This window comes from Excalfactoria chinensis, chromosome 16 (assembly GCF_039878825.1).
Source record: "Excalfactoria chinensis isolate bCotChi1 chromosome 16, bCotChi1.hap2, whole genome shotgun sequence".
Classification (NCBI taxonomy): Eukaryota; Metazoa; Chordata; class Aves; order Galliformes; family Phasianidae; genus Excalfactoria; species Excalfactoria chinensis.
The window spans coordinates 3371013-3394781 of record NC_092840.1 but is presented as its reverse complement, the minus strand read 5'-3'; the positions used below and the strand labels follow the sequence as shown (position 1 = coordinate 3394781).

At 52.2% G+C, this 23769-nt stretch overlaps 3 protein-coding genes across 7 annotated transcripts in view; all 3 read right to left on the bottom strand.

Moving 5' to 3' along the window:
- Positions 1-527: 527 nt before the first annotated feature.
- Positions 528-5440, bottom strand: UNC119B (unc-119 lipid binding chaperone B). Its single transcript, XM_072351453.1, has 5 exons — positions 5211-5440; positions 4725-4838; positions 4202-4313; positions 3797-3969; positions 528-2975 (listed from the first exon to the last, which is right to left on the bottom strand). The coding sequence occupies exons 1-5, from the start codon at positions 5413-5415 to the stop codon at positions 2863-2865; spliced, it is 717 nt and encodes a 238-aa protein (XP_072207554.1). The 5' UTR covers positions 5416-5440; the 3' UTR covers positions 528-2862.
- Positions 5441-7226: 1786 nt separating this feature from the next.
- Positions 7227-16343, bottom strand: MLEC (malectin). The gene is made up of 5 exons (XM_072351276.1): positions 16072-16343; positions 13051-13229; positions 11522-11698; positions 11303-11360; positions 7227-10828 (listed from the first exon to the last, which is right to left on the bottom strand). Exons 1-5 carry the CDS (start codon positions 16265-16267, stop codon positions 10599-10601), a joined length of 840 nt encoding a protein of 279 aa, XP_072207377.1. The 5' UTR covers positions 16268-16343; the 3' UTR covers positions 7227-10598.
- Positions 16344-18953: 2610 nt separating this feature from the next.
- The window catches only part of CABP1 (calcium binding protein 1), a 48529-nt gene continuing 43713 nt past the window's right edge, over positions 18954-23769 (bottom strand). For all 5 annotated transcript variants that reach the window (XM_072351344.1, XM_072351342.1, XM_072351341.1 and 2 more), the window contains 4 exons: positions 22975-23118; positions 21640-21749; positions 21075-21222; positions 18954-19576 (listed from right to left, as the gene is read on the bottom strand). In XM_072351344.1, the coding sequence (XP_072207445.1) occupies positions 19551-19576; positions 21075-21222; positions 21640-21749; positions 22975-23118 (428 nt within the window). In that variant the 3' untranslated portion in view covers positions 18954-19550. The remainder of the gene's footprint in view (positions 19577-21074; positions 21223-21639; positions 21750-22974; positions 23119-23769) is intronic.

Sequence of the window (23769 nt, the reverse complement as noted above, 5' to 3'; positions counted from 1 at the left end):
CGCCACCTCCCCGTGTGGGCAGCTCTGATCCATCCTTACAGCACCACACCGCACCAAAATGAAGGAAGATGCTCCATAGGGTCACATTGACCAAAGACACCATCCCTGCCACAGGGATGAGGCTGGAAATCCCTGACTCTCAGCCTTGTTAGTGCTGGGGTGCCCTCTTGTAGGGACTTTTACCCTGCATCAGGTTTATGGGTAAAGGCAGAGCCCAATTTGGCAGAGCAAACACCTCCCCAGGAGCTGTGGGGTGCCAGCAGTGCTTGCACAACCCCCCATTTTCCTCCAGCCTTCCTTTTATTGCTGAATAGATGATACATTCATAAATGGAGAAGCACTGCCTCGGTGCTTTCCCATCACTGCTGGCTGAGATAACGACTGCTTCACACAGAAACCCCCTTTCCTGCAGGCCCTGAGCTCACTCACACCCAGCAGTGCAGTCAATGGCACCCAGCGCCCCGCAAGCACCCGACCTGCACAGTGCAGCCTCCCACGGCTCAGTCACCGCAGCTCCTCCGGCAATGGTCTGTCTCCATGTTAAATATCTTTACTCAGTGATATAGAAAACGGACGGGAATTGTCACATTCGTAAGAAAAGCAGGAGGTCGCTTCATACAGAAAGGTAAAAGGAACGTTTAAAGGCACCTAGATTTATACTACATACAAATTCACCTCGATATGCTAAAATGTCCTGGAAACACCCAGCAGCCTCTTCCGAGCTGACCCTGAGTATCTCACAATGCTCCAGGATGGAAATCACACTCCCAGGCCGCTCTGCCTTATTGCAAGCGCCGCCCGTTCCTGCAGCACAACACGGGACCATCTGAAGGCAGTCGCTGTAAGAGGCAGCTTGAGCTCCACCTCACAAGCAGCTTCCCTAATTCTGAAGCAAGCCATGGGATTGCCCGAGTGCCCGTGGAGATGCTGGAAGGGACTGAATGGAGCAGAACTGGCCTTCATCTCCCAGCCGCGCACACCTCGCCCCTCCGCATTCCCGAGACATTTGTTGTGGTTGCTCATGATTAACACTCCACCCGAGCACGTCGTTTGTTGTGGTTAATCGTAATTAAAATCCTCCCCAAAAGCTGGGGATTCTTTCAGGACTGCCACCCACATGCTCTCACTGCTTACCTCGTCACCCACTGGTCCTCCACACCAAACTAACATCGCTAATCTGCGAGGTGAAGGCAGTGGCTTCCTATTGCTATCTACGCATTAACAGGCTGCGGTGCCCACCTCTTTTAACCCTGCTGAGGCATAACCTACACTGAATCATACTGTATCCGCTGAGGAGTTGGCTCTCAGCTCTCTAGGGGAACAAGCAGAACTAACACTAGCCAAAGACTCGGGCCCAAACACAACTTAGCTCCCATATGCAGCAGAGGGGGCTGGTCAGCTCAGGGAGGAGATGCGAACCATCCTCATCTTGAGCCAGCAAAATACACAGGGAGGGGTGTTCCTAGCTGAGATTCTGCATGGTCAGAGCTGGACGCCAGCAGGGCTGCTGGGAGGACGGGGTCTCCACTTCCCAGGGCACTTTGCTACTTCTCATCACCAGATCCTAAAGCATTGCTGCAAAAGACACCCTTTGGTCCGGCAGAAACTAAATCAGAAGAACTTCCTGAAACATAAATAAGCAACTAAGGATACGAAGCAGTGATAGGATCTCAAACAATGAAGAAAAATCATATTAATTCTCACAGTTTGGTCATTAAGAATCCCACTCTGTAACACTGAATAGTTTGACCTGGGAAGGTTTTAGCTGCTAGTACCTCAACTGAAAGAAAGCAAGCGAGCTGGTGACACCACCATCGCTCCTTGCAGCACCTCTGACAGCCAGGTTTAAAACATCGTGAAGTACACAGAGATTGAAGCCTAGGAAGCTCTGCTCCCTACACGTTTTTCAAGTGATTTTCCACATTCTCCCTTCTTCCTCTGAAATCCCCCCTCCACCCCAACTAGGCTGACAATGTGCTGTCAGTCCAAAACCAATATATTCTGTAGTAAAAGCCAAAAATCCTACACAAAGGGAAGCAGTAGAAATGAGAAATACACTGAGATTAACTTCAGCTCCAAGGCTGACCCTTGAGCTCAGCAATTTGCATGAAAAAGCTCAAAGAGAAATGCTGTAGGAATGACTAAATGATCGACGTGGATCAAGTCCCTTTTTTCTCCCGCTGCGTACCTCCAGTGAGATCTCTGGTAAAACACAGATTGAGCCATCCCCGAGATCAGCTCAAATCCCCGGAAGGGGGAAGAGAAGATTCCTGCACAACTCAGAAGCTGAATTAGTCTCTTACTTTATCTTTCCCACTGGAGAATCCCGGAATGCACCCTAGAAAGCTATCTCACCCATGCTACAAACTAAGCTGCTAGGCACCAAAGAGATGATCTATCCAACTGAAGAAGAGATCTGCTTTTCAGGTGTCACTGGCTACCTGAAGGCAGCAAATTTTACTGCTAAGAAATAGCTTACCCAAATAATTTGACCTCTTGGAAGAGGGTAGTCACCCAATAGGTGAAATATCAGGAGCACCAGAAGTGCAACCTAAGCTATAAAAATTGTAACAGCAAACATTTTCTAATAGAGCCTCTGATCCATAACCTAACCAGGGTACCAGAAGGTATCCAGAAATGGAGAATGACAGAGGCTGGATCTGTCACGAGTGTTGGATAGTGAAGCGCTGCAGGGAGGTTTCCTTTACTCTTGCGAGTTGTCTTCTTTGCTTCCTGTGCTCAGCCTCATGCAAGAAGAAAAGGTTTGACAGGAAGCCTTGTTGCATGAGAGAGCAAGTCCAGTCCAGTCCTGGACATCTGGAATGGTTAATGGCAGCACAGCTTCCAGCAGCCATATCATGATTACTGTCCTCCATTGTAAGCATAATCGGCCTTGTTGTGCATTATCAACTTGTTGTCCACAAAGTAAAAGCTGTCTGAGCGGGTCTCGTATGGGTTTTCAACCATCAGACGGACTGTGAAAGAGAAAGCTCGATTACATTCAGAAGCCTGTCAAACTCTGCTGGGCAGCACGGTCAGAACAAAAAGGACACTCTGTGGGATGCACCAGGCTGCCGCTCTGCCCTACCCAAGAGAAGCAAACAGATCGGCTGGGCACACATTAAAAGCTCTGGCGTGCCCTACCTTTTCTTCCTATTCACAGGACACGCATGGTCAAAAGCAAACAGAGGTGGAGCAATCTCACATCAGACATAGAAACAGTCAAAGCCATCACTAGAGCAAAGCAGAAATCATTGTCTGAAAGCAGAGAGGTTGCAATCCGTAAATAAAAGGAAACAGCTGCACTCTGGTACACAGGAGAGGAACAAACCCTGCACCCAGGCAGCCACAGAAAGGCCCATGAGCTCTGCTCAATCCACCCTGAGGGCAAACATACCCTGCACAATGCATATTTGCAGAGGTCTTGGGAGGCTCAAAAACACACCTCTCAAGAGAAAAACCAGTTCTGCTTCAAAGCTGGAGGCTCAAGACCTAAAAATCAAGTGCTGAAAACAGACGCGTGACTGCTAAGAGAACCCTTTCCCAGGGTTTTGTTATCTTCTGGACTGCACTGTTAGGCACTGGGGATGGCAGCCTGTAACATGACAATGCAGGCTGCCTTAGGCTTTCATTTCTAAGATGGATAATCTACAGCACAGGTCTATGATTTGGGATTAAACACATCTTAAATCAGCTTAATGCCATCCCTCCGTCCCTGTCACGATTTTTTGCACAAGTAGAAGGAGAGAGAAAATGAGCATATACACACAGCCTGCTGTGCAAAGGAAATACTTACTGAGATCTTCTGAGAGCTGAGGGAATTCGTAGATGTGCTCACACGTGTTCCTGCTACTGGGGATGCAGAAGCCAAAGTCAAAGTCAAAGTTCTTCAGCAAGCGATCTCGGAAGTAATGCCTCTCAATCATTCGGAAGTTTGACACCGGCTTTTCTCCCACTGTAAATTCCACTCTGTAAGCAAAAAGTAGGAAAAGACAGGTAAGAAAGCCTTCTCACTGTGAAGAACAAAGCCTTGGATCTGAAACTACACAAGAACCCAACAGACCGTTCCAGGCAAATACTTAACATAGGGAACTATGAGTTCTCTCATGTCCTTGACTCTAGCTACAAGCTGTTCAGCACATTTATGTTCACCACATAAACACCTGATTCTCCCCTCAGAACTCTGTGAACTCATACTCACGTTGCACCAACGGTCCGAAGGCGAAGAAATGCCGGGGTGAACTGGTAACGAACAAAGCGGCCCGCACTGCTGTCCAGCTCACTGCTGTCATCTTCATCCTCGTTGTCTTGCTCTAGAAAATGCACCAGCTCAGAATTATTCTGCCAACACGTGTAAGGTCATACTGGCTGGTGGACAGGACAAGCCTGACATTAGTTGGGCCCGGAATGCGAAGGAATTGGTCATACAGTCATAGCAGCACTGAGAAATAGAGATCAGCCTCAGTAGCCCAGGTGCTACAACCACCCGCAGCCTCACCAGGCATCCAAGGAAGAAGACCTGTGAGCCGGCCACTAACAAGGCAAGCTCTGCAGCTGACAGCACTCCCCCACCGCACCATACGCTCATTTTGATGGCTTAACTTGGAAGTTTCCCACGACAGGTAAACTCAGCCCCGTGCCCTGGGATGTGCTCAGCCGCCAGGACAGCCTGGCATTGCTCCCAGCTCCGTACACAGCCCAGCCCGGCAGGCAGCAGCGCACACCTGCAGCTGACGGCTTGGCGATCTCAAACAGCACCGTCCCCGTCTCCAGGTCTCGGATCTTGAACCTGGTGAAGTCGATGTTATAAATGTTGTCCTCGGGCTTGCACAGGTAGTCTGGGAGAAAACACGGGGGAGCGTTACAAAAGATCTCGGAGCAACTACAAAGGACTCGTTACTATTTCCGACCATCCCCGGCCCCGTAAGACGCGAGGAAGGCACGAAAGCACGAAGGCACGAAGGCACGAAGGCACGCTGCGGGCTGCGGAGCGAGAAGGGGAAGGGTGTGGACAGGAAAGCGGAGCGCGGCGAACCGGGGGGGCAGAGGAGGGTAAAGAAAGCAGCCAACTTTCCGAAAGCGGCAGCAGAGCAGCAGCGCCCCGCGGGATGCGCGACCCAGCCAGGCGGCACCGGGCAGCGCCGAGAGCGCGGCGCCCAACGCGGCCTCCCAGGGCGCCCGGCCTCCCCCCCGCACCGCCCCGCGCTCACTCTCCGTCACCCGGCACAGCCCCAGGACGTGCTCGGGCCGGACGGTCTCCAGCTCCAGCAGCTCGGATTCGGTCCACGGCGCTCCGGGCCGCGGGGCCGCGTCCGCCGAGCCGCGCCGTCCCCGCAGGCGGCTCAGGGCCCCCCCGCTGCCCGGCGGCGGCTTCTTGTCGGGTCCCGCCGCCGCCCGCGCCCTGGAGCCGCTCATCGCCCCGCCGCCGCCGCCAAGATGGCCGCCGCCTCCCGCCGTAGCTATGGGAGCGGGGGGCGGCGCCGCGCGGGTCAGAGGGCGCGGGGCTGCGGGGCGTTGCTGGGCGACGGCGGGGATGGAGGCGAGGCGGCCCCGAGCTCCGACAGCGAGCGGGGAAATGCGACACTGAGGCAGCTCCAGCGCACCAGAAGGCAGATGAACCCGCAACCCCGCGCTCAGGAGCGGACAGCCGCGCTCCCCTCGCCGGGCACGGCCGACACCGCGACCCTGCGGGCTGTGCTAACGCGGAACCCTCCGGGAGCGCCGCCACCCTCCGCGGCAGCGGGCAGCCCGGCACGGCGCCTCCAGCCCCGCCGCGATGCGGGACGGAACCGCACAGCCCGAAACGTCCATCGCCGCCGGCACCGCCGGCTCTCAGATGCAAACCGCAGGCCTTGCAAAAGGTTATTCCCATTCTCTACCGTTTCCACGTGTGAGGAAAGCACTCCTGTCCTTCATTTATTATTATTATTTTTAATATATTTTTTTATTTTTGTATTTTTAAATAAAGCACTTTTTGGGAAGAAAAAAAAAATAATCATCATCATCAGAACCTTACGGAGAACCTGCAGCAGACCCACTGCTCAGCCTGGGCACAGCACCGCCTCGCCCCTCCCCCTCCCGCACCTTCCCCCCATCTCCAAAAATAGTATTTAATACACAGCGAGAAACTCTGAGCAAGCCAGAGTCCTGGAAGACATGGACCTGCTGCCATTCAGCTCTCCCAGCCCGCAGCACCGCGGCACAGACCCGTTCGGAGCAAGCAGAACACACACGTGGCCCCACAGCCCGATGGCCCCGAACCACAGCAGCTCCATCCCGGCTGTGCCCAGGGCACGGCCTGAGCCGGGCTGGGACTGGACGGAGAGGACAGACTGGCGGAACCAGGCTGACTGTGAAAGAAAATCAAAAGCATCCTTGAATTGCATGACTTTGGCATTTGGTGTGGAGGTGCAGAAGCGCCGGCAGGTAAATGAGCTCGGCGCTGGCCCAGCTCCCATTTCCCTCGGATTCTCAGCGAGGATATTTCCCTCCCCGCCAGGAGCGCAGGGAGCAGGCAGATCTCTCCCACACTGAAGCACCAAACGGAGCCCGAAGCACTCGGTACTTCGCAGCCGCTCAGAATCGGGCTCACACGAAGGGCTGAAAGCTGCTCTGCTGGTCCTCTCCCTCCTGCTGCTGTTTTCCATCAACAAAGGGCCTGCTCAGCCAGGCTTCCAACACCACAACACACTGGCTGTCGCCATCTCACTTCAATGCAAAGAAAGGCCAAGGGACAGGAATGGGCCTCTGCTCCCTGGGGTGGGGGAAGCCCTCAGCAGGTGACCCCGAACAGCAGGAGGACCCCAGCCACGCTCTGCAGGCAGAAGCCACGAGCACCAAAGGATGACCGGCACAGCCACAACTCGCTCCGCTCTGAGCTGCACAGACACGCAGGCACCAGACTATCTAGAAGCTCCCCATCCCACCTGCAGGCGGTTCCTGGGGCAGACAAGACCTCGAAGAGCTCTTCCAGTTCTTCTATCTCCTGCTATGCTTTTTTCCCATTGACTTTGAGGGCTGGAACCAAAGATCCTTGGCTCACAGTTCTGTGCTTCAAGCCGTGACCTCCAGAGCTGGCATGAAGGGACAGTGAGACAGCCTGCAGCTGGTGGTGTGGGCAGGGAACGTCTGTCCCTTGGGCAAAAAGCACCAGCACAACATGGAGGGTCCTTAAAAAAAAAAAAAGAAGAAAAAAAAAAAAAAAAGAAAAAAAAAAGAAGCTTCTTCAACTGGACTTTTATTCAAAGCCCGACACAAAGGCACCAAAAAGACGGGAATTCATTTGGCTTCCTGCTCCCTGCCACCTGGGATACTCCGAAGGGTCCGAGCTGCTGTTGCAGGTACACACAGACATGGAGAACGGCCTGCATGAGGGCAGCAAAGCAGGCAGCACGAGCTGCAGACAACTGCCAGCTGTGCCTTTGTGTCCCCAGGACAGAGCAGAGGGGCTGATAGCGCCCCAGCACTACCCTGGGGCTGGATCCAGGCCCAGAACAGCAGCATCGCCTCACCTTTATGACGGGGAAGCTTCATTCAAATTGCCCTACCTGCCCCTCTCTGCACTACTCCAACCACTGGGCCAGGCTCTGTTCTGGTCCTGCTTCCTACACTGCTGCACAGAGAAGCACTCTACATTTGCCTGCTGAGCTCTGCAACAAAACATGAAGAGCCTTATCTCCGACTGCCTTCAGTTAAACACTGCCTTGGACATTCCCTCAGTCACCCCTGCTGGAAAAATCACAGCCAGACAAATGCTCCCTTCCCCATATCAGGCCAGGTACTTCATCACACCCATCTGGCTGGCTTGCAGGTGCCAGACGGATGATAAGGGAAGCCAGACTGAGTGTGTCCTCCCCATACTGTCACCCTGTGTCTCCACATGCTGTGTTTGATGGCTCTGTCTGAGCCAGCCCTGCCAGGAGAGGATGGACCAATAAAGAAAACCGCTATCATCACCATAAGGAATCAGAAACTCCCCAGTCACCTGCAGAGCTGGCTCTCAAAAATGCGTAAAGCCAGAGCCAGAACAACTAAGCTGAAGCCAGTGAGACTGAACCATTTCTACTCCATAATAGTATTCAAATGAGACAAATTCATCTGAACTGAGAGAAAGCAGAGCACTACAGACCAAACCCTGCACAGCTTTGCCTTAGGGTGGATGATGGCACCAATGAGATCCCTTGCTTGGCAAGAAAGGCAGGGATAAAGTACCCTAAAAGAGCAGGGCACACCTACACGCATAGCACTGCTCTCATGCTCTGCTGCACAGTGCAGAGATGACCAGGGGGCCACAAGAAGCTGAGTGACTTCCTGCAGCAAAGATGCTAAAACAAAAAACCCACCAAAAGAACCCAAAACCTACAAGGCCTGGAGAACAGCTCCTTACAGAGAAGCCTGCTTTCAAATCCAGGTTCTTTGCTTAACAAATCAGGGCAGTTTATGCTTCTCAGACAGATAGAGATCTAAATGTCTCTATGCTCCAGTTAGAGCAATCCAAAAAACACCCGGGAGTCTTTGCAGGCATTGCTACTAAACACAGCTCCTGCCGAAGACCTGTATAAGCACTAGGATTCTAACAGCACCTAGAAGACGAAGCAAACAACTTCATGCTTACTGCCCTGTCAACCCTGGGTTTGCTCTTAATATCTGCTCTTTCTGAAGTCTGCCTTCTCCTTCTAAGTGTGGTAGGGACTCTCATTGCATGAGTAGAAACAGCTGGTCTGGAGAAGCAATTGGAGAGAAGTTCAATTCTTTGCTCTTTAGCACTCAGAATGGTGGTCAGGCCCATTGCAGTGATGGATGGTACCAGAAATCCAGCCAAGGTTCAGTGCCACTGCTGCAGACATCAGCACTATGACACCTTGAGCTCCTGTTTCAGAGCCCACAATCTGACAGCTCATATCACAGCTTGAGGGCTATGAAGAAGTAAAGGCTTCAGCTGCTCTGGCCGAGCAGAAAGGCTGCCCCTCAAATTCTGCTGATCCTTCTCAGCTCAAAGAAAAGCTGAGCCACGGCACAGCATCAAACCTGAGAACAACTGCTAGAAAACTCGGGTGCAGGAAGGAGCAGCAGCAAGGACACGGCTCAGAGCAGCTGTACAGGAAGAGAGCACTTATAAGAACAAGACAGCATGAGGTAAAGCTCACCAGGACTGAAAGTGACCTAGCCCCACCTGGCCTATATCCTTCCCCTTCATTGGCCACATCAGAGGCCAAGAGCATGGGAACCAGCTCCTCAAGATCAGCAACTTCAGGCCAGAAGGTGCAGGGAGGGCTCAGACCACCAGTCAGCCACAGGCTCTGCATGTGGAAGCAGAAGCCTCTTGCAGAAAAATCCCTGGGGGAAGGTGGGTGACCTGGCTCATCAGCCTGTCACCAAGCAACAGGGAAATCGATGGGCCTTGACTTCAGTGTTCTGCTTGCTTCCAGTTCTCTGGAGAGAAACAACTCACTTTGTGCTATCGTACTGAAATGTTGGACGTTTGCCCCTTGATATGCAGTAGGCTACAGCCTTCTACTGCGGGTGGATGCTAACCAGCTCTGCACTTCTCACCATTCCAGCCAGGTCTGGACTGTTCAACAGGGAGTGAAAGCTCTCAGGAGCATCCCCAAGGTTGTTCCACTTTGTCCCATGTCACAGGGCAGCAGGGGAACTGGTTGGTACTGAGCTCGAGGAACAAGGACCTCCTCATTCGGCCATTTGATTCTCAGCTTCTTGTGATGGACAGGTCACTTGCTAAAAGGGGCAAAATAAGAAACTGGGCTTAAAATGAACCTTTTAAAATAAAACAATACTAAAGGAAACAAAAGCCATCATCAGTACAGAAAACAAGTGCATCTGATCAGATGCAGATGTCAGCCTTTCTCAGGCTACAGCGGAATCCCTCTGCAATAGATCTAACATTACAATTGTCAGACTAGGAAAGTCTCTCCCAACTGGAGCAGCAAATCAGGCCAGACAAATTCCTCCTCTCCTGGCACAGTCTGCGCTCTTAGGAAGGGAAACATCCCCACAGAGGCCACGTGGCCAGCTGGAGCCTCGGTATCTTTATGCAGGTGAGTACCATACATCATGCTGCACATTCAGGGAGATGCTGAAGAACCAGCCTTTGTTCTCCATAGTTGCTAGTCACCCAACGGCATCACAACACTTCCATGCTCCTGGACAAAACGTGTACCCAGGCCTTGTCATAAGAGCTGCTTCCCCACTTAGGGAACTGTATTCCACCCAGCAAAGGCAGAGATCTTGCAGCACGCAGCTTTCTTTCAGTAAGGGATGTGGCCCAGGACTGCTACCATCAGCTTCTGATAGCCCAATACACAGCCAGCCAGGACTCAGTTTGCTCTTGGATGCCCCAAGGAGGGATCAGAGGCTGCACATGGTGCGACGGGGAAGGCAAGGGCCTTGCTGCTTGCTGGCAGGGGAAAGGTAAGCTTCTTCCTCTTACCCAGACCTGCTATTCATTCCAAATGAATCACCTTTTTTTCGTTTGTTTGTTTGTTTTCCTTAAATTATGAACAATACGGAGAAATTGAAAGCAACCGTGTTTGGTCCAACTCCTTCCCTCCCAGCCCCTTGGCTGATGCTCTGTAGGACTCTCACAACCGGCAGAGGCAGAAGAGGGTAGGAATGAAGACACCAAAGGCCACCAATATAGGGAACATGAGGCTGCTGTTGTCTGAGGCATAGGGGTTTGGTGTGCGTGGGCCTGACTGAACCCGGTTCTTATTTGCCTGTTTTTTAACGCTGGAGCCATCATCATATTCATCCTCATCATCATCGTCCTCTTTTTTCTCCAGACCTGGGTGTGGCTGCAGCTTTGGAACATCTGTTGAACAAGAAGAAAAGTGACAAGGAGGCAGGATGTAACCCAGGAAACCTCCGTCCTCAGAAGTGAGCGAGGAAAACAAAGCTCCGAGCTAAGAAACACATAACTACTATCTAATAGAACTCCATCAATTACTTGTTTGCAGGACCGCTGCTGACACACAAAGCCAAAGAGAATCCATCTGCAGCTATAACTAAAGCCTGACCAGACACGCTCCTTTCTCTTCTAACCCCGTTTGCAAGAAGTCCTGCTACTTATTTATTCATGCTACTTATTCTGAAAATGACAGCTTTGTGCACTTACAGAGAAGGAGAATGCTAAGACACCTTTCTCGTTCTGCACCCTGTGGGAAACTGCTGGTAGAGAAACAGTCTTGGCAGAGGTAGGTCAGAAAGAACTATGATCTCATGGTCTGAGAAGCAGCAGGCTGATCTCCAAGGGGAAAGAGCCTTCTGGCTCAGAAACTGTGCTCACCTTCCACTGTTCCTTGCAGGATGTACAGGGCGCAGATTTTCGGATTGTCATAGTAGCCCTAGAGAAAGCGAGGATGGAAGTCAGTGCTGCAGCGTAATTCAAGAAACAATCTCCCCACCTGCTACCACCTTCCCCACCCCCAGCACACCGCAGCTCGTCACAGCGGGGAAAGAAAAGGGAAAAGGAAAATCAAGGCTGTGGCCAGCAGAGCCTCGTTACCTTCACAAACTCAATATGAAGCTTTCCTGTGAACGTGGAAACCTCTCCCTGGACACTCAGTTTTCCCTTTTTGATACTCATGGGAATGATCTCATCATGAGCCGTGCTATGTCCAACTCTGTCAAAAATGTCCAAGTCCTTCACCACTACGTGGCCATTCAAGCGAACATCAAACACCTTCAGGGAGCAAGAAACGACAGTGTCAGAACAGATTCAGGCATGAGACAGTTGAAAGGGGAAAACCAGAATGCACTGCAACATGCGCTGTACCACCACACATTCTCCACTCCCTTGAGAAGGATTCAGAGGCCAAAACAGCTGGGTAATGATACAGGCCTTAAGGTTGCTTTCAAATACCTTGAAATTTGCCTTCTAACTTCTAACATAACTCCTACACCTGCTGGTCAAAACTGAAGCTAACACAATTCTGATCTGTTCTTCATCATTCCCTTTCACAGCTTTCCACCTGCTGGCTGAGGACCTGCTCCCAGCCCCCCATGGAGGCAGCAGCACACCACACCACACCCACGGACTGGGGCCATTTCTAACGAACGGCCCGGAGCAAAGCAGGGAACAGGAAACATATTGGTGAAACTACTGACAGGATGCAGGGTTTGAAGGAGATGAAATGATCAACTGCTAAACCACATCTGAATTCAGAGTGAAAGTCCTCCTCGGGGCCTTAATGACTCAAACTTCATGCGGTACCTGGGGAATCCCAGCAGAACCCCACGAGGGAAGAAGAGCACGAGATGTCTCAGCTCTTCAGCTTCATCTGAGACTGTCACATCCTTTCTGTAAACCAGCCCCAACCACTCTGTTCCCTGAAATGCTTCTCTGTCAGGATGGTAGTACAGTGTTTAAGAAGAGCTCTAAAGCAGCTGATAGAGTGAGGGGAAAGCCAGACTGAAATACACATTTCTCTCCCAGTTTATCACAGGGCACGGGGTTCTTTGTGCTTTTGCTTCCACATCTTTACAAGAGGGATTTCAAGAGCAGGCAAGGATCATTTATCTCCAGAGAGCTTTGATGAGGGTTAAATTTAACTCTGTGCCTACAGTGTCATTTTGACCCATTATCAACAGTTATTACACTTGTAAATGTTCTCGTTGTTTCGGTAGCTTACTTCACCCAGATCACTTCCCTGATTCAGTATGTGCAATACTTGCTCCAACACAGGCATGCAGTTGCATCAGACACAAGCAGCCAGGGAAATGGCAAAAAACACTTCTCAAACACAGCACAGCCTAAACAGACTATAAAAATCCAATCCTATTTATGTGGTGTTGCACATGTTTGTTTGAACACTCTCATAATGCAGTTTTACAGGGCAAATGTGCGCCTGCCATGTGGAAGAGGATTCCGTGCATCAAACCACCCTCGCAGGAGCTCTACAGATGAAGATAACCTGGTGTCTCACTTCACTTTCTCCATGCAAAGCATAAAAACAGCAGAGGTAACCCGGGCACACACAGCTTTAACTATCAAAGAGACAGGAAAGCTCAGAGTGGCACAGAGCTGTCGCTCACCTTCTGTTGAGACTGTGCAAAATAGACCTCTGCAAACTTCAGCACCAGCACGTAGTCACCCTCTTCTTTGATGGGAACTTCATAGCCAAAGGTCTCCTCGTTGTAACGCTCTGTCTGGTACAGGATCTGATCTTCTGCATTGGACCGCAGGATCGGCAGTTTCATACCATAGTCAGAAGCTATATTGCAAGCACAAAACAGTGAGAGGAATGGTTAATTTCTGAGGAACACGAAGAGATGCTTTATTTACTCTTAAGTGCTCAACTGCCCTAATGAGACCAGTTCTCACTTCTTGCTCCGGTCAGGAAAAGGCACTGTTGGAGCAGAAGCAGCCAAAATTCTTGAACCCGGGTCCAGCAGAAAAACGGGTCTGGCCCTGCTGCAGTCCAAGGGACAAAACTCAGTCACACAGTTTCAAAGAGAAGAGCTGGTTTCACAAACAGGGCACAGAGCCCAAAGCCTCGGCCACAGGCTCCCGCTTCAAAGAGGAAGAACGCCTAGAATATTTTTACAACGTTTTCAAAGGATAAACTCCGAGTACAGAACCTAAGCAGTCACTTTAGGACTCAGTAGAGCCATTCATTCAGCAGGTTTGAAGTTAGCAGGCAGTGGCATAAGGTTTGAGAGACACACCCTCCGGCAGCAAAGACCTGAAGGGTAGCAGGAGGGTGAAAAGGGGCAGATAAGACTTACAAAGCCCTTTCTTCTCACCAAGGCAGGCAGTACGTGTCAGAGGGAAGCAGGAAAAGTACATAAAGGTTTCAGCAAGAATAGCTCCATCTCACAGCCACTCAGCTGAAATGGGCATCAACTGCGGGTTGAACAGAAGGGCTCAAACAACACTACCAATAGCTGAGAAAACAGCAGAAATCGTAACATTTGCTTCTTCTTGCTCCCTGCACCACCACTTCTCGAGCAGCTCTCAGGAGCTCTTACCCTGACTTGGTGTTCTGCTGTGTTACTGTGCAAGTGCAAACTGATGTGTGCCTTGAGAGTTCAGAACAGGAGCCTCAGCAATGCAGGAGGAAAGGCGGCGGGCACCCAAAGCCCACTGGCACCTCAGCCAGCAGAAGCTGACCCAGACCAAGCTATCAACTGACACTTGCCACTTCCACCCCTGTTTCCAAGGGAACAGACACCACGTTGGCCAAGACAAAGCAAGAACTTCTAACCCAGAACATATTGCCAGAGATGGAGCCAATGCAAACGAGCAAGAGGAAATTAATGCCAGTTCTGCATCTCCTGTTTCACACGCGGCTACTCAGGCAATATTACAGGCTGCTGCTCTTTGCCACTCAAACCAGGGCACAAAGACTGGAGGCTCTAATCAGCAGAAACACAGAGGGTGAAAAGTTTAACCTGTCCTCCCACACAGACATCTCCGGCCAGCTACAGATTACAGCAGTCACAAACCAAGGGCTCCACAGAAGTCAGCTCCTATCAGAGGAAAGCCCGTGTATAAGGGAAGTCCATTAATAGCCAAGAAGGTAACTGGAGAGGAAGAGCTGTCGCCTATGACACAGCCATGAAAGTGAGCTTGATTTCCCAGTGCAGCAGGTGTGCTCAGAGGCAGCTCACCAAGAGACAAGTGCACGCATTACAGACACATAATTGCTTTCAGCACATCCTGTTCCTCAGGGCTCAGCATCTGGACTGAGGCTCGAAAAGCCCAGAGGTGAAGTGCTGCTGCACATCCTTCCCTCCCAGCCCGCCACGTACTCCCAGTCAGCCATTACATGCCGATCTACGCAGAGAAGCCTGGCACAAACCAAACAATTGTGCAATAAAAAGCCATTGAATGAAATGCATTTAATAGCTCAAAGGGGTAAAGTCTTCTTGGCTGCGCCTGGCACCGCTGGCTAGAGCAGGCTTACCGACAGAGAGCACAGGCCTTCCCCAAAGGAGGAGCATGGCACAGTGTGCTCAGAAAAGACCCTTTTTTCCTCCTCAACTCAGAAATGAGTCCAGCAGGACGTTCTCCTTCTGGTCACACACAAGAGGTGTGTGGAAGGAGCTGAGCCGTACCGATCAGCACACTACGGCATGGGGTGAGAAACTAAGAGCCTGTATGAGTATGTGAAGATGTATGAAGGTGTGAGCTCTGTTTGCACAGCATGCAGAGGGCTCACCCTGCAACACGAGCTGCTCCTCACACGAGGTCCAGGGCACAGGGCAGCCCTCACAGCCCTCACACACACACAGTGAATAATGGCTCTCAGCGCTCCTGCACTCACCTGGAAGCGGCAGCAGGAGCAGCTCAGCACAGAGCGCCTTCCGGAGTTCATAAAGCGACTGAGATGTGGTTGCACCGATTACGAGAAACGGGCAAAACTCGGACACGCTGGGGGGGCTTCGGGAGAAGCGTGGCAACGTAACCCGCGTGTAAGTGGAGCAGCGACTCGGCAGCTGCTCGCAGACAGAAGCTTTCAGCGCTTCTGGAGCGGCACCAGCTGAGAACGGCTGCTCTGCTCCGGCCCCACCGCTGCGGGGCTGCCCGGCTCAGGAGCGGCAGAGCTGCAGGACGGCGGAGCGGAGCCCGCCCGGAGCTCCCTGCGAGCAGCGCGTGCTGGCAGAGCTGGCTGTGGAAACTGGGGGCTCGCAGTGGAAAAAAAGGCAGCCGGGAGCCAGGAGGAGACTGCGCGCTGCCGGCTGGGCTGCATCAGCGTTCGCGTCACCTTCCAGCGAAACTCCACGAGGAGAGGAGAGGCAGGAGCAGAGCAGGAGCAGAGCAGGAGGAGGCAGGAGCAGAGCAGGAAGCAGGAGCAGAGCGGAGCGTTGCCCGTCGCCCCGCACCACGGCTGCCCGCAGGCCGCGCTCCCCTCGAGGCCGTCAGCGCCCGGCTCCGCAGCCCCGCAGGGACACGGACGGGCCCCGGGCTCGGGGCAGCGCCGCAGGACGCGGTCCCGGACGCCGCCGTTACGGACGGGGCCGGCCGAGCGCTGAGGCTCGGAGCCGGGCCCCGCGGCACTCCCCCTCCCGGTGAAGCCCCGGAACCGGCGGCGCGGCGCCCCCCGGCCTCACCTCGGCCCACGCGGCCCTCGAGCGGGTCCTTGCGGAAGTGGATGCCGTTCACGTCCACATGGGCATCGCCGCCCGCGTTGACGGCCCAGACCACGCTGTCGGCGAGGCCGCCCGCCGCGCCCCGCAGCAGCGCCGGCAGCAGCAGCAGCACCGGCAGCACCGGCAGCGGCGCCCCGCGCGTCCCGGCGCCCACCATCTCGGGCTCCAGGCGCTGCGCCGCCGCCCGCCCCTTCCTGCTGCCGCCGGGGGGCGCCCTAACCCGCTGCCGGGGCGGGCCGAGCGCCGACCAATCCGCAAACGGCCGATGGAATATTAAGCCTCGGTCCGTTCCCTATTGGGCGGCCTCGAAACTTCATCTGCATATTCACGAAGCGCTCGACCAATGGGGAACGGGAGCGGGAGAGCAGGCTCGGCCGGGAGGCGTGGGGATGGCGGCGCGGCCGCGGGAGGCGTGTCGGCGGGAGCGGAGCGGTTCGGAGCGGGCAGCGGAACCCGACAGCGGGACGGGATCGCCGGGATCGCCCCGGGTCGGTACCGGCTCTCCCAGAAAGCGGCGGCACAAACCGGAGCGACAGCAGGAAAGCGGCTGCCGAGCCGGGCCGCAGAACGACGAGCCGCCCCCAGCGCCGTGCGCATGAGGAGCAGCCCCGCCCACTGCGCTCCGCCAATCACAGAGCTCCAGCGCGGCCCGAACGCGAGGCACTGTGGGACGGCGGCGGGAAGCGGGAGCTGCGCGGGTTGCCGGGCAACGGCGGGGGGGCGGGGGGATGGGGTTGGGGTTAGGGTTAGAGTTAAGGTTAGGGTTAGGGTTAGAGTTAGGGTTAAGGTTAGAGTTAGAGTTAGGGTTAGGGTTAGAGTTAAGGTTAGAGTTAGGGTTAGGGTTAGGGTTAGGGTTAGGGTTAGAGTTAGAGTTAAGGTTAGGGTTAGGGTTAGAGTTAGGGCTAGAGTCAGGACCTCATGGTCACAGCAGAGATGTCTGAAGTCAGCATGAACCAGCCTTGCTGCCCCAGCCAGATCCAGGCCAGCTGCATGGGGCTCGTGTGCCTGGAGGGACCCTCCTGGTTTGGAGCTGTTTGTAAGGCTCCCTGAAGGGGTTTGAAGATGAGAGCGGAAGGATGATCTCTGGCATGAGGTTATTTAGATAGGTGCTCTAATCGCTGGCCCTGCCAGCACAAGGAAATAAGAAAAGTCCCTGGGATTATTTGGGTTTTGTTACGCAAACAAAACCAGCTTGTGGTAGAAGGGCCAAAATGAATGCTTGGAGGCCTGCCCTGTCTGACCTGTTTGATGATCACGGTAAGAGCTGGAAGGAAAGAGCCAGAGCTCATCTGGCAGAGGTTCAGCTGTCCTCAAAAGCAGCCGTGGCTCCAGGACTGACAGCGGCACAGAGGTGCCCTGTGTCCACCCCGACCCCATTGCAGCACCCCGGGGTTCTGGGAAGGCAGATACAGCCTTGTCAGGTTGCAGCCCAACCCAGTGCCTGCTGGGTTCCTGCACACCAGCTCCAGCACAGGGCTCGTGCCAGGTTGCTGCTGGTCCCTGCAGCCAGCCGGGCCACCGTGGCACACAGGCTAACAGCAAATCCATCCTCTCAGCATACGCATGAATGCTTCTCCCTCAGTAGGCTCCAGTGTAAGTAAAGCACATCTGTGTGCAGACGAAGCCTGAACAGATCTCTGCAGTGTTCTCCTAAGCACAAACATGGCGCACCAGGACTCTGGACTCTGCTCAGTTTATCACCGTTACCCTCCCCTAAGCCCCGCACAGCTGCTGTGCCAATAGAGGTCTGTAAATACACATCTTCCAGTTTCTCTGCTCAGACACACCTTTCTAAGGTGACCAGCTATGATCATAAACAGACACAGAGTCTGCACACACCCACCTGCAAAGTAAACTTCTTTTGCTGCACTGCCAGGTACCTACTTGCATTCCCTGTTCTGTGCACACACAAGCCTTGGCCAGTGCATGTGCTTGTGCAAACGCTGTTACGCACACATACAGAAAGCACAGTTCTTCCACTGCTGGGATACCAGTTGTTACTGCAACCGTGCTTGTTGGCACAGCAACAGGAAAGCAGAAGAGAAAATCCCCCTGTGGGGTGTGGGTTTGTGGACCCTGATAATGTGAGAGGGGACTTGGGAAGTGAGAGCTCTGTGATGAAGAAAGCAGAAGGATATCAGTCCCTCATCTCCAATGTGGAGGAAGCAGGCAGAGGGGGAAAATGGCTCCCAGTTGCACTGAGAAACCTATAGCAATCGTGATGCCTTCTGAAGCCAAGCAGGAATTCATCTTGGTGACTCACGACAGAGCCTCTGCAAAGGGAAAAAGGATAACTGCAGGGCTTGCAGGGTAGGGAAAGAGAGCGGGAGGTTGTGAGCAGCTTGGGGAAAGGAGGAGGACAAGGACTGGTGCGTCTGGAAGCAGCAGGTGGGGTATGGAAGCTGCTGCCGTGGTCACTGCGGCAGACATGCGGGATTCTTGAGTCCACGGGGTTCGTGGCCAATCCTCTGCACCAACAGCTACAACGCAGGCCCTGCAGTGCAGTCCCTCACTGTGCATACGCTGACAGTCAGGTTTGAAATGGTCCAAAAATGGGAGGGTAGATCCGGCTGCCTCACCTGGTGCCTTTCACCCATTGCTCCTCACCCTGGGGCTGCAGCAGCTCTCACTTGCCCCCCCCTGTGAACAGGCTGGGGTGGAGGGGTGGGGAACAGCAGCAGGGAGGGCAGAGCCCGCCTTCAGGCTTTGTGGCTGGCAGGATCTCCCGTCCCACAGCCAGCACAGGTCCTGAATCCCAGCACAGATGCCCGGGTTTGTATCTGCCACAGCCCTTCCCCTCCCAGCCCCACCACTGCCTCTCACACGGACATCCAGGCTCCACATCATTTCAGCGTGCATATTTATCGCTTTCCCCCCACGAGACATGTATTTGAATTCACTTTTGGTAAACATAACCACGGGAGATGCAAATTTGTGCCTAGGAAGCATAAATAACTCCACACAGATAGACACACACACATAGACAGCAAACACAGACAGGGTTCACCAAGGGAAACCAAGAAGTGCAGAGCACGCCCTGAGGCTGCCACCAGTTCCAATGGCTTTGCTCTCATCCACCAAGCTCAGAGGATTCCTCCTGCTCTTGCTTTGCAGCAGCTGGTGGGAAAACAAAGCTGGGGAGGAGGAGTCTAAAGTTGCAAGTAACCCATGAAAGCATCATGGCAATTCCTGGCTCTGCAGTTTCCTGCAATCATCTCAAAGGAATGGTTCCAGTTGTAGGAAGTTGTAAGTCTTTCACAGTGTGAAAGGGTGGAGGGGCATGGGGACCACCGTGAGGGAGGAGCAGCAGGTCATCTTGCAATGTCCCATTTGCAGCCAGCCGATAAACCTTCGTGTGGGAACATCGGGGCTAGATGCTCCATCTAGGTCCTCTTCTGCCCTCTCTAAGGTGCTGATTTTTCTGTAGCTGAGAATAACCTTCAGCGGGACATCATGCGAACAAACTCTGCAACCAACAAGAAAAGACAGCCCTGAAGCAGAAAACATCCACGGTCCCCAACCCAGCGTACTCATTCCTTGGAGATGTGTGGCCAAGGTGACAGTGGGGCTCCATGTGCTGCCAGCAGGTTAGCGCCATTCCATGACTGGCCCTGAGGAGCTCACACAAAATGGGCCTTAATCCTTGTGCGAGGTAAGGTAATATGATCCCTCTAGCAGGGCAGTTCATTTCCTCGCATCCTTCCCCCTGCACAGCCTTGTTTGCACAAGCAACTCCCTGCAACCAATTACTGCAAATGTTACCTCCCTGCACTGTAATTTCAGAGCACGCTGGCTTGTAGCCTTGGGACGACAGCACAAGTTGTTAGCAAGCCTGCCTCTTGCAGCAGACCCAGTAATGTTTCGGTAGGTACCAGTATTTATTTGTACAGAAAAGTTTGCTTTGACGGATCACTTGTTTTTGAAGATCCAGATGAACTGGAAGGATACCCTGGATCTATTTCTTCACCACCCTGCAGCTTGTGAAGTCAATTACAGGAGTTAAAATTGAGTGCAGATGCCATCAAATATAAATGTGTTTTCATTCTACACTTGAACACACAGGAAATTAATAACCACAAAGAGGAGGGCAGTGGAAATTGCCCCCTTGGCTTCTCTTTTCCCACTGATGGAGCTGTCCTTCGACAACTAAAGCAGTAACTCACTGAGAAAATGATGCTATTGTTTCACGTATTTTAACTGTCTGACATAATTCAGCTGTGGGAACAAGGAGAGCTACTGTCACGTAATCAGACAGTGCATTAGAACAACTGCACTAGGAAAGTAAGTGGCCTGCCATGTTCTTGTGCCTTCCAACTGTTATAGATGCTTAATCGTCTGATGATACCAACTGCTTTCCTTGCCAGGAACGCTGAGCTCTATTAGCATCATTCCTGCCATGGCCAGGACGGTACCATAACCAATCTTACTCTTTCCAACTCCTTCTGGCACAGGAAGTGGGAGAAGAAATGAATTCTCTCTAGGATTCAACGTGACACTTCTAGGCCAGATATCTACAGTGTTAGTGACACATCCAGCATGTGACCAACTTCTGGCACCAAGGTACAGCAACAAAATCCCTATAAACCCAGGCAGTAAGGTGAGCCAGAGGAAATGAAGGGTGCAGTGCAGTCTCCAAACCTCCTCACAGCTCCTGCAGTAGATCGAATGGAAAGAAAATGCCCCCTAAAATGAAGTCTGGCACTGCAGATGAGCAGCAGAAGCTGTTTCTCTGTGACGGGACATATCTCTTCCTATGCTAGAACTGCAGAGACCTGACTGAGATAGTGAGCAGCACAAGAAGCTACACAAACAAATCCTCAGCCCAGGAATTATTTCTTTTTTTTTCTCTGTACTTCAGATATCTGGACCCAGAGCGTGCAAATCTTCCCTTCCGCTTCCACCTCCAAGCTGAAGCTCTGACTCACTCGATAGCAGATGGACAGGAAGCATTCAACCCTTCTCACCTTCAAAGTCAACGCGCCCATCTCCATTCAGATCCACGTCCCGGATGATCTCTTCAATATCCCGATGACCCACCTGCTGCCCTAGAAGCTTCTTCATGGCTTCTCGCAGCTCACTGGTGCTGATCTCCCCATCGCCATTAGTGTCAAACTGCAAGCACATGAAAAATACCAGCAGGGGAAATACAGTTAAGGGAAGTGGATCTTGCACTGTGTTGGACTTCATACTGCACTGTGTTGGACTTCATACTGCCCTATTTTCCCTGCATGCCTTTTGTGCCCCTCTTTTCCTCCTTCGTGTTCCCTTTGGTCTGGATTCAGTCTGCCTTTTCTCCTCAGAAACCTCTCATCACTACTGTGTCCGCACCAGCTTTCCTCTTCCTTTCCTCAAGAGCTCCCTTATCTTAGTGTTTTTCTCTGCTCCTCCCTTGTTTCATGCCTGGCTTGGCTGTTTCTCAGTCTTCCACTCTGCTGCTCTCTCCTCCTCTTTTCTTCCCCTGTAGGTCTTCTCTCCTTCCTGTTTCCTGTCACTCACCTCTCTGGGGTACACACGGTAAGAAGCACTCACCTCTCTGAAGGCATCACGGAGCTCTTTTACACCGATCATGTCTGCAGTTTCTGCCAGCAGCTTTGGTCCCATCAGCTCAACAAAATCTTCAAAATCCACGTGGCCGCCCACTTGGGATAAGATGAAAGATTGTGTGTAAGAACTCAATTTGTTAGCCAAGCCAAGCAGACCCTTTGCACTTCAGTGTGCCCCACAGGGCTTGGGTTCTCCCAGCAGCAAAGCACAGAAGGTGCAGGATAGCGGAAGGAAAAGCAAGGGTACTTCTACAATGTCTTGTATTTCCTGGACTGTAGGACAGACAGAATGAGGCCAAGTTACTTCATCCTATGCTGCCACGGATTGTCACATTCTTATGGCATCGTGTACCAAGAATCAAAGACTTGATCCTACTACAGCTTATAGCAGCCCTCTGCTGTACCTGTGCCAAAGGGTAAAGCAAGGCCACAGCATGATGTTCATGCATGGCCTGGGCAGTGCCATGCAGCAGTGTCTTGCTCCATTAGCTGTGGCTAATATATGTCCAACTGTTTATTCATCATATTTACCCTTTTCCTTGTTTGCCCTCTATCTGAAAGCTGGCAGTAACACTCTCCAGTTCCTAGTCACTTGAGTGCCATTAGCAATCAGCTGTTTTTTATGTGTGAATGGATATATATGTTACAACTACTTCTGGACCCTTCTCTTTTCTACATAGGCCTATGTCAAAAATAACAGGCATGAAACAGTCCTTTTCCCACGTGGTGAAGGGTAACATCACCACAGACAGGTGGTGACACAAACCAGTGGTGAAAGACAAAGGGCACAAACGATCACAGTGGATCAGACACATTTTGCCTCGACTCCACCAGCACAGCTCAGAGACCATCCGCAGGCACATGGCCAATGCACAGACACCCAGAGCAGACTGAACAGCCCATCCACCACCCATTCTGACCACAGCATCTCCATCTTCCCCATCTCCTTCTTTAGTATGACGCCATCCAACACCAGTTTCAGTGTGATGACATCCACAATGTGTGCGCTAATGTCTGACTGTCCAAATCAAGGGCAGTTTTACACCTGACAGATGTAAGCACAGGGGACAGCTATTCCATATGCTGCTCATGTAAAACACAGTCCAAACAGTCCATTCTTTTCGTAAGCCAAAAAAAACCCAACACATCAAGTGCTTGGGACGACAACTGAACAGAGAGATGGTAGGGAGCAAAAAATGAGAATGAAAAAAGAGAGGGAAAGAAAAAAAGGAATGGAAACAACGAGAGACTGAAGCAGCCCAAAGCAGTGATGTGGGGCACAGCAGCCACAGGAAGGTACAGATGGGTGGATATTACTCACAGTTCATGTTGATCTGCTGGGAGAGTTCAATGAGCTCCATTTCCGTAGGCATGTAGCCCATGGTTCGCATGCAGTTCCCCAGGTCCCTGCAGTTAATAAACCCATCCTTGTCTTTATCAAACTCCTTAAAGGCTTCTCTCAGCTCTGCAGGAGTGGATCCAGAAAGAATGATACCATCAGTGACAGCATGAAATACCCTTTCCAAGAAACTTCCCCAGAAGCAGCACGTTTTACAAGGCCTGACTCTCTAAGATACCGCATACTTTACTTTCCTAGCAGATATTCCTATGAAGAAACAACGGCTGGAGTAATGTTAAACTTCTATCAGCAGCACTGCTGATCCATTCATTACAGCAAAGCACGCTCTGACTGCAGAGGCTTTGATGTATCACAAACTGACCTCTCTTAAACTGCGCTCCCAAAAGAAACTGGAAGTAGTAAGTTTTCCCATCCCTCACCCTGTATTCTGTAGCCCTCACTGCAAGGATGAGCTTCCTTAGAGCTAAACCAGAGCCATGCTCTACAATGCTTCCCGTGGGAGCTGGGTGTGCAGCAGTTCTCTGACAGCCAATCTCCCATTACCTCATTTATCCTCCTCTCACACAGAAGCTGCATTACCTGTGAATTCCTCTACAGTTGGCACTGTTGCAGTTTTACATATTATTTCTTTTGCTACGATTGCCAGGAATTATTCCAGCAATTTGCCCAAATTATTTTACCCCCTGGGGGCCAACCTGGAACGGCCAGCCAGCATGATTTTACTGGACAGAGAGTAAGGTGACATAGAAGGAGCGA

Excerpts from the sequence above, each read along its gene's own strand:
- MLEC (XM_072351276.1), bottom strand. The coding sequence starts at position 16,267 with ATGGTGGGCGCCGGGACGCGCGGGGCGCCGCTGCCGGTGCTGCCGGTG. Across the intron at positions 11,699-13,050 it reads TTGCACAGTCTCAACAGAAG|GTGTTTGATGTTCGCTTGAA; the intron begins GTGAGCGACAGC and ends TGCTCCCTGAAG. Across the intron at positions 10,829-11,302 it reads CCTGCAAGGAACAGTGGAAG|ATGTTCCAAAGCTGCAGCCA; the intron begins GTGAGCACAGTT and ends CTTGTTCAACAG.
- UNC119B (XM_072351453.1), bottom strand. The coding sequence starts at position 5,415 with ATGAGCGGCTCCAGGGCGCGGGCGGCGGCGGGACCCGACAAGAAGCCG. Across the intron at positions 4,314-4,724 it reads CGCCAAGCCGTCAGCTGCAG|AGCAAGACAACGAGGATGAA; the intron begins GTGTGCGCTGCT and ends TGCATTTTCTAG. Across the intron at positions 2,976-3,796 it reads TCAGCTCTCAGAAGATCTCA|TCCGTCTGATGGTTGAAAAC; the intron begins GTAAGTATTTCC and ends TCTCTTTCACAG.